General features: G+C 47.0%; 1 protein-coding gene across 1 annotated transcript in view; it reads right to left on the bottom strand.

Moving 5' to 3' along the window:
- The window catches only part of TMEM38A (transmembrane protein 38A), a 23,261-nt gene extending 13,160 nt beyond the window's left edge, over window positions 1-10,101 (bottom strand). Inside the window, exon 1 of the mRNA XM_024767266.1 lies at window positions 9,946-10,101. Within this exon, the coding sequence (XP_024623034.1) occupies window positions 9,946-10,069 (124 nt within the window). The 5' untranslated portion in view covers window positions 10,070-10,101. The remainder of the gene's footprint in view (window positions 1-9,945) is intronic.
- Between the last annotated feature and the right edge of the window lie 10 nt (window positions 10,102-10,111).

Here is a 10,111-nt window from a genome sequence, read left to right as displayed (position 1 = left end):
CCCTGTGTGCTTGGTACTGTGCCTGATACATGGTAGTTACTCAATAAATAATTGTTAGTGAAAGAACTGTCCACACGGAGGTTACATTCTAGCAAACGTGGACTGAACACTCCTAGGCACTGAGGTTGTGTTGGGCACTTTTGGTTACATTATAACAACAACTTCCCCTGCTCCCTTTATTTATTGAGTTACTTCTCTTTTTTTAAATTGAGTTACTATTGTGTCCCAGGCAACCACATACCTTCACACCATCCTCAAGGCTTCAGCGTCAGAGCCCAGGCTTTCAACCACAGGTAATGTAGGGATCAATATCCCTGCCTATAGTGAGTTATAGGAGGGACCCCCCCCCCCCCAAATTCATGTCCTTCAAAACCTCATTTGGAATAGGGTCTTTACAGATGCAAATAAGGTAAGGCTCTCGAGATGAGATCATCCTGGAGCATCTGGGTATGTCCTGAATCCAATGAGAGTGTTCTTATAAAAGACAAGAAAAGGAGACACAGACACAAAGAAGAAGGTGTTGTAAGTTGAACTCACAAGAAGATATGTTTAAGTCCTAACCCTTGGTATCTGTGAATGTGACCTTGTTTGGAAATAGGGTCTTTGCAGATGTAATTAAGTTAAGATGAGGTCATTAGGTGGGCCTTAATCCAATGTCTGGTGTTCCTTATAAGAGGAGACATATCACAGGGAAGAAGGCCATACAAACAAGGAGGTAGAGACTGTAGGGATGCATCTACAAGCCATGGAACCCAAGGATGCTACCCACCTCCAGAAGCTAGGAAGAGGCATAGAAAGATTCCTTCCTAGAACCATCAGAGAGAACATGGCCCTGCTGACACCTTGATTTTGCATTTCTAGCTTCCAGAACTGTGAGACAATACATTTCTGTTTTAAGCCACTCAGTTTGTGGTACTTCATTATGGCAGCCAAAGGAAATTCATACAGATGGCCATATGAAGACAGAAGCAAAGACTGGAGTAATGTATGTATAAGCCAAGGAATGCCAAGGATTGCTGGAAGACACCAGAAACCAGGAAAGAGTCATGGAAGCATCCTCCCCTAGAGCCTCCAGAAGGAACCAGGCACCTTGACTTTGAACTCTGGCCTTCAGAACTGTGGAGAATAAATTTCTGTTGTTCTAAGCCCTCTAGTTTGTGGTCATTTGCTATGGCAGCGCTAGGAAATTAACATAGCATCTGACAGATGAGGCAACAGAGTCTCCCCAAGGTCAATGGCTTACCCAAGATCACCCAGGCATTCAGTGAGTATTTTTGAGCTCTGACCATGTGCTGGGCTCTTGCTAGGCACTGGGGATGCAGCCATAAGCAAGAGCTGGTTCAGGCATTACCTTTGTGGGGCCCGTAGTGCGGTAGAGAGGCAACGTGGTTAAATAATCCCACAAATGAAGGTTAAACCTCATAAGGGAGAGACACATGGTGCTTTGAAGGGTTTAATTGGGGAACTGTCCCAGCTGAGGAGGTCAGACTTCATTTAGGAAGTGGCACTTAAGCTGAGATCTGAACTATGAGCAGGGATTTCCTAGAGGACGGGGGTGGAGGGGTGAAGATGATCCAGGCAAAGGGAGAGCATGGGAGAAGGTGGAAGGGGGAGGAGAGAGGAAACCTAAGAGCTAAGGGGCACTCAATGCCAGATATACTGGTCAGGTCGGCATGGGCTGGATATCCAGCAAAGCAAGTGACCAAGCCAGGGCCACACAGACCCCACACCTTTCAACATGGCATCCAAGCCTCTTTCCTGGGTTTGATGTCCAATGTTCTAAGCCTGTCTTGGGGAAAGAAACATGAAGTCCACTGTACTCCATAGAGGGCGCTGCCTTCTTCTCAGATCTGTCAACCTCACAGAGAAGTGGGGAGGGGACTATCTGCCCCTCCTCCAGAGGGAAAAAGCCCAGGTTTCCCCTGTACACACACAGTTGGGAGGGTCAACAGGCATAACCAGCTTGGAGGCAATCTGACAATACGGAGGAAGCCAGAAGCTGTGAGTCGCCTGTGCCCCAGCAATTCCGCTCCTCACTATTTGCTCAAAAGAAACTAGTGCGTGTGGGCAAAGAGACATGGGGAGGGGGATTTCACTGCCACACTGTTACAACAGGAGAAAAGTGGAGTCTACTGTTTCTTAGTGAGGGAGTAGAGTCACGCAGAATGGAACATCGCAGAGGAGATATTTAAAAATGAATTAGATCCGGGCTCCTCACCCTCAGCACTGCTGGTGTATGGGGCAGAATCATTCTCTGCTATAGTGGGGGCCATCCTGTGCACTGCAGCATGTCAAGCAGCATCCCTGGCCTCCATTCATTGGAGGCTAGTAGCCCACCCCCACCCTGGTTGTGACAACCAAAAATGTCTCCAGATATTACCAAGTATCCCCTGAGGACAAATTCCCTTCTGGCTGAGAACCCCCACTCTAGATGTATCAACATGGATAAATCCCATGACGTTATTGCTAAGTCAAAAGGTTAGATTGCAAAATGATTATGTTTATGTATATTTTATGTATATACATAAAACAACACAAAATGCTCCATGCACTTCATAGATACATAAACAGTGGTAAAGGTATACATACAGGCATGGGAAGAATATAGGCTGCCTTTAGGGCAGTGGTCACATCTAGAGAGGGAGGGAGAGGAACGGATGGGGTTGGCTCTGCCTGCCACTATTTCTTAAAAAAAAAAACAACAAAAAAACCCAGATCTGAAGCAAATCTACATTCACATCTGGTAAGTCTGTGTACGGAGAGAGTACGGAGGTATCAGTGGGGATAGTTATTCTGTATGTTTGAAATATTTAATCACCATAACTGCAAAAAAACAAGGGTCCCCTTAAAGCTGATAAGCAAGAAGGACTTGGGGTGCTCTCCCACCTCATCACACTAGGCTCCACAGTCTGTACCAAGCCCCCTCGTGGGCCCCTCACTGCCTGCCCCCTCTCTGATGGCTGGGGATGGGGGTCCAGGAACAGGAGGTCTCATAGCCTAGGGTAGGCAGCATGGTACCATGCTGCCCTATGCACAAGAACCCATCACTAGGTTCTGGAAGACTCATGCTCATGTTCACAGCAGCACTAGTCGCAGTTGCCAAAAGGTGGAAATAACCCAAATGTCCATCAACAGATGAATGGATAAACTAAATGTGGTCCCTTAACACAATGGGATACAAGTCAGCCTTAAAGAGGAATGAAGTTCTGATACATGCTACAACATGATGAACCTCAAAAACATGCTAAGTGAAAGAAGTCAAAGACAAAAGGCCACATAACGTATGATCCCATTGTTATGAAATGTCCAGGACAGGCAAATCCATAGAGACAGAAAGCAGATTAATGGTTGCCAGGGACTGGGGGAGGGGGGATGGGGAGTGGCTGCTAATAGGGAGAGGGCTTCCTTTTGAAGTGATAAAAATATTCTTGAACTTATACATTACACATAGGTGGGATCATAAGACGTGGCCGTTGGCATCTAGCTTCTTTCACTGAGCACAATATTTTCAAGGGTAATATTCATTTTCACTGCTGTATAGTATTCCATCATAGGAACAGATTGCAAGTTATTTATCCACTTTCTTGCATATACATTTTAGAATCAGGAAACACGTCTCATAAAAGTTGTTTCAGAGTAAGTCAGCAACACTCTTCCCTTTCTCTTTACCACCCCCATTGACTAACCACATGTTCTTGGACAAATCATTTTTTTCTTTCTCCAGCTCTTTCCTTCTGTCAGGTGGGAATCCTAATCCCTTCTTTGCCCAACTCCTAGTAGAGGTTGGAATCAAATTTTCCCTCCTCAATCTCACCCTGGAGTCACAAGCCCAAAGCGCATCTTCTCCCCGCCCTCAAGGTTATCCTGAGTCTCAACATCTACCAAGTTCCTCCATTATGAAGCCGAAAGCTCTCTTTACTCCTCTGGGGCATCTATTTAAAATGTCACCAGCTGAGAGTTAATCCTTTTGAGCAGCTGGTGGGTCCTACAGGGGCCGGGTCAGGTGAGGCACCCATGTTTTGCAGAAATGGATACCTCTGCAACTAAAAATAACCCCCAGGGGTTGAATTCTTTCCAGGGTCTTTCTTGTGCCCTCTGGGACCATAAGGCCAGGGAGGGTGGGGGTGGGGATGGGAACCTGGGTTTTGCGGGAACAAAGTAGGCTCCTCACTACGAGTGAGGCCTGGTAGAAAAGTCACACACCTGGGTTTTGGCTCTACTGCTCACTCTGGCATGGCTTTGGGCAAATAAACGCCCCTGCCCCCTCTCCCCACCAAGCCTGTTTCCTCTGTTGTCAAAGGGAGAATGAAAGCACTCCCTCCACCAAGTTATATTGATGATTCAGTGCTCTGTGTATTATCATCATTATGCATTTTTTTTAAATTGAAGGGAATTCCCTGGTGGTCCAGTGGTTAGGACTCCGTGTTTTCACTGCCAAGGGCCTGGGTTCGATCCCTGGTTGGGGAACTAAGATCCCACAAGCTGCGTGGTGTGGCCAAATAAATAAATAAAATAAAAAATTGAAGTTTAGTTGATTTACAATATTGTGTTAATTTCAGGTGTACAGCAAAGTGATTCAGTTATACGTTGTCTGTGTATACTTTTTCAGAGTCTTTTCCATTATAGGTTATTACAAGATATTGAATATATTTCCTGTGGTATACAGTAAAGCCTTGTTGTTTATTTTATATACCGTAGTGTGTATCTGTTACTCCCATACTCTTATTTTATCCCTGCCCCCCTTCCCCTTGGGCAACCACAATTTTGTTTTCTAGGTCTGTGAGCTTCTTTTCATTATCAATACCCTCCCAGCGACCCTAGAAGGACGGGATGAGTCTACCCATTGCTACAGATGCGAAGACTGAGGCTGGTGGGGATGTCCTGCCCCAAGGATCCACAGCAAGGCAGTGGTCAAGAAACTGCCCCCTGGCTCTTTCCCTGTGCCATGCTCCTTTTTGGTTTCTCTTGCTGAGTACTTGGGGCAGTACCCAGAAGCAGCTGAATGTGGGTTTCAATTCCAGGTTTGCCACCAAAGCACTCCCCTCTCACTGGGTGAGTTTGGTTGCTCACTCCCCTATCTGGGCCTCAGTTTAGTCATGTGTAGAATGAGGATGCTGTCTAGAGTGACCAACTGTCCTGGTTTGCTTGGGGCTGAGGGGTTTCTGGGACTTTGGGTGCTTGCCTTGGGCGAATGTGGGCGAGTTGGTCACCCAGCGCTATCATTCATTTCAGAGGGCATCTGTGAAGATGAAAAGAAATTGCTCAGTGTTTAACAATTATATGAGAGTTATTTCTGGAACTGAACTGAAATGGAAAGTACCTGTGGGTGGAAATTTTAGTGGATGGACTTATAAAAATCAGGTCTGCCTAAGGAGGAAGGAAGAAACCCCTATCAGGACCCTCGTTCTGACCTGTGATGGGCTCCACAACATTCCCTCTCAGGGGGTCGGTGTCCTGTCTGTGGATGGCCAGGAAGTGCTAGAAGCTTCCCCAGGGCACTTTTAGCACTGCTGCCATTCTGCGCTATTTAGTGTGAGGTCCAAACATAGGAAGTGTGTTCACAGAGTTTCTCTAAGACAAGTCACTCTCTCCCAAGCCTCTGTGCTCAGCTCTCTTCCTCAGTTTCCCCCACTGTAAAATGGAATAGCAGCCCCTCCTCAAAAGGCTGGAGGGTGAGCAGTCCCCAACCCTCAAAAATCTTATAGTTCAAACCAGAGATCAAGGAACAGTTCTCTTTGGCTCCCACAGTAGTTGTTAAATGTTCAAACTGCAACCAACATGTCTTTCGATAGGTGAGTAATTAAACCGTGGAACATCTCTATCGTGCAGTATTATTCAGCACTAAAAAGAAATGAGCTACCAAGCCACGAAAAGACATAGGGGAGCTTTAAATGTATCTTGCTAAGTGAAAGAAGCCAGTCTGAAAAGGTTACATACTGTATGATTCCAACTCTATGACATTCTGGAAAAGGCAGAACTATGAAGACAGTGAAAAGATCAGAGGTTCTCAGGGGTTTGGGGAGGGAAAAGGGGGGGTGGCATGAATAGGTAGAGCTTGAGGGTAGTGAAACTATTCTGCATGATACTACAATGATGGATACATGTCATTATACGCTTGTTAAAATCCATAAAACGTGCAACACAAAGGAACCCTTATGTCAACTGCAGAGTTTAGCTGATAATGATGTTGATAATACCTGATAATAATGGTAATAGGACAATAATGGTGTTGACGATAATGTTTGTTCATGGACTGTAGCAAATGTTTCCGCTCTGGTGCAGAATGTTGATGGTGGTGGAGGCTGTGTGGGAGGTTGGTGTGGGTGGGTAGTCAAAGTATATGGAAACTACTTTCAGTTTAACTTTGCTGTGGATCTAAACTGCTCTAAAAAACTGTCTATTAATTTTAAAAAAGAAAAGACATGTTCAAATAGCTAACATATAAACATAGGGAGCTACAAATCACATTTCTAGCTTCCCTTGAAAAATTAGTTCTGCTGGTTCTAGCTCCAATCAGGGAGAGATGCACATGGCTGGACCTCACCTGGGGACGGTCCTCACCTGGCTGTCTTATTGTTTTCCATATATGACCTGCCTGGCCCTTGGAAGCATTAGGGTTTGAGACTCAGTCTAGATCAATGAGTCTTAAGTGGAGGTAAGTGTGTCCCCCCGCAGGGACACCAGCAATTTCTGGGGACATTTTTTTTTTCCACTTTTTTCTTTTTTTCATGGCCCCACCACATGGCTTGTGGGACATTATTTCCCCGACCAGGGATTGAACCCAGGCCCTCAGCAGTGAGAGCGCGGAGTCCCAACAACGGGACCGCCAGGAAATTCCCTGGGGACATTTTTGTTTGTCACAGCTGGGGTAGGCTCATGGCATCTAGTGGGTTGAGGCCAGGGATGCTGCAAAACATCCTGAAATTCACAGGACGGCCCCTGCCACAGAGAATGATCTGTCTCTGTCATTAGTGTTGAGGTTGGGAAACACTGGTGCAGAGCTGGTTCTCATCTGGGGAACTTTAAAAAATACTGATGATGGTACCACCCCCTGCGATTCTGATTCTAATGATAAAGCGGTGCTACCTGGACAACAAGAGTCTTAAAAGCTCCCCAGGTGACTCTAATGTGTAGCCATACTTGAGAACCACTGGTCTGGAAGGCTCTTTGCATGGGTCAGGGCTTAAGGTAGGCAGGATTGTCATTTAATCATTCATTCACTCATTCCTTCAATCATGCCGCCAGCATCCACGACTTCTTTCTTTCTTCTTGCATAGAGCTAAGGGTTCTAGAGGTGAGCCAGACCTGGCCCTCCCTGCCCTATTAAGGAGCTCCAGCCTCTTTTAGCCCATCATTTCTCAAATATTAGTATGCTTACAGGGATCTTGTTCAAATGCAGAGTCTGTTTTAGCAGGTCTTGGTGGGGAGCCTGGCATTCTGCATTTCTTAACCAGGGGCCACAGATGCTGTTCACCTGAGGACCACACTTTGTGCTTCATCCTCATTCAGGATTCTCACAAAAGCCTGACCCAGAAAATGCCTGCATCCTGGAAAACACATTACCCCATGCCTTACAAATAATTCTACTACCTCTCACAAGTGCCTTAGATCTGACTACTGACAAAGTTCTCAATAGATCTTCACATTAGCCAGGAAAGGGAGTCCAGGATTATTTTACCAACGAGCCCATTTCACAGATGAGCAAACTGAAGCTCATGTAAGCAAAGCAACCAGCCTGGTGTTTACTCACTGTGAGAAGCAGAACTGACTCCCAATTTGAAGATTATTCCTTAAAGCCAGCTTGGCTCTCAGGTTCACAAAATTATTAATTTCTGTACAAGGGGTCACACATATTCTGTAACTGGTCCTGCAATCAGCACACGGATTCTGAGAAGAAACTTTTAGAGAGGCTTAGCAGGAATACCAAACTGGGGGACTAACAGCTAAGTCCAATGCCTTCCTTTTCTAAGGGTAGGCAAGTACCCCAGAGCAATCGCAGTGATTCTTGGGATCAAGCAGACTGGGGTTTGAATTCCAAGGCTGTCATCTACCAGCCCTGGGACCACAGGCTCATTGTGTATGTAAATTAGCTTAGCCTCTATTTCCTATTTCCCCAGTTATGAAAGGAGGGAGTTGAATGTTGATCAGACCAGGGGGTTCTCAACCTTGACAGCATATAGCATCCTTGGGGGAGGGGAGCTTGAAACATGAGCATGCCAGGGCCCTATCCCAGATATTCTGATTCTATTGGTCTGGAGTGGAGATGAGATGGGGGTTTAAGAACCCCCAGGAGCCTCTAATGTGCTGCTGGGGTTCAGAACCACTGAACCCTTTCAAGCCTTCAGGAACCTTCAGGCTGCAGTCCTTCAAGTTCAGGTGATTTACTCTGTGACTCCAGCAGAAATATCCCAACCCTTCTGCATGCTCCCAGCCAGCCCAGAGACCTCTTTCCTTCCGAGACTTGTGTCCTACATCCCTACTAGGCTGCTGCCCTTCACAATTTTCGATTTCCCAATGTGTGCTAGGTTCCGTACTTGCCCAGGGGACTGGCCTGAGCCACCAGGAATTCATCTGCAGACAGGAAATACAGCCCCATGTTCAGGCTAAGATAATACAAAGCTTATTTTGCTTTGCAAAGTAACTGCTTTTCAGAAGAGCCTTTAGAGAAACAGACTCTGGCATGTGGACGAGCTAAAATAAAATGGAACAAAAACACTTGCCAGGCAGCGTATGATCTTATTTGCATAAGACTGTGCATTTACATCCGTAACTACAGGGGTATAAATGCAGAGAAGTGAGGTCTGGAATGGTGGCCACCATTTCAACTGTAACTATCCCCTTTTTCCTTTGGGCTTTTCGGTTTGTTTTTCTTTTTTTTTTTTAAATATACACAAGCACCTATTTTTATCATCTTTAAAAAAGCTACTTCCAGAGAATATAGTGATAATTTACATCTAAGTGGGAGAAAAGATCACAAAGTTTCGGGTGATTGGTCTTTTCTCTAAAGCTAAATTCTACTGTCCATTTAATTTGCTGGTGTGCTAGAAGTATTAAAATACTAGGAGATGAACAAGAAACACTCCCAGAACCTTGTATAAAAATAGAATGCATTCTAAGGAAGCCATTTACCATCATTTTAAAAAAATGGTTCAAAAAAAAAAAAAAAACAATCCAAGAAGCTGGGTGTTCCCCCCAGCGATTCTCCATGAGGGTCTGGAGCTGGTGGGAGGAGGCTGACCCCAAATCATCCTGCCCTAGGGCCAGTACTGCTCAGTAAGTGAAAAGGATCCGGGACAGACCTGGAAGAATTCCCTCTGGGCTCCGAGATCCAGCAGAGCCTTGGCCCAGGGAAAGGGAGAGGAGGTTGCCCCAGGGCCACAGCGGGGAAGGGGCACCAGTGTCACTTTCTCTGAACCTGATCACAGCTCCCAGCACTGCCGGCCCTTATATAGACACTCAGCTGCCGTTCTGGCTCCCCGCTCCAAGGGCAAGGAGGGAGGTCACTGCTGCGGGCAGCTAGGACGTCTGGCCAGGCCAGCAGAGCCGACCCGCCTGCGCCCTCACCACGACCTACGCCCCTCGCCCAAGTTCCTGCGACCGTACCCTGCTCGGACCCCTGACCTTCTCTCCCTGCATCCTCCCCAGCACTTGTTCCCTCTCCTCTGAGCAATCACGTTCCTTTCCTTTCCTCCAGCCTGCATCTGCTTCCCCTCCCCCAGCGCCACAATCTCAGGAGCTTCTCTCCTTGCCCTCTCTCTTGTCTCTCCCCTCTGTCCGGCCCCGTATGGGAGAACCCCATGATCCCAGCACCTTCCTGTTTCCCCAAACCGGTCCCTGGGACTGTTCCCCCACGATTCAGGCCTTTCCCCTTCTCCAGACCCCTGGGTTAACCGCCGTCCCTCGCCCCGGAATGCCAGTCCTCTCCAGCCTCCGGCCCTGGCTCACCTGGCTCATACTTGAGGTAGAGAATGGAGACGATGAAGTAGCTAAGGTCGAAGACAGGAAAGAGGGGCACCCGCGAGAAGCTGAGCGCAAGCTCGCCCAGGCTCAGCGCCGAGAGCAGTTCCATGGCGCCCGCCGGGTCCCACCCCAGCCCCCGGCCCGGTGATGC

The sequence above is a fragment of the Neophocaena asiaeorientalis genome, unplaced genomic scaffold, assembly GCF_003031525.2.
Source record: "Neophocaena asiaeorientalis asiaeorientalis breed wild unplaced genomic scaffold, Neophocaena_asiaeorientalis_V1.1 scaffold87, whole genome shotgun sequence".
Taxonomy (NCBI): Eukaryota; Metazoa; Chordata; class Mammalia; order Artiodactyla; family Phocoenidae; genus Neophocaena; species Neophocaena asiaeorientalis.
The sequence above is the reverse complement of the archived record's forward strand: the minus strand, read 5'-3'. Positions and strand labels throughout refer to the sequence as shown.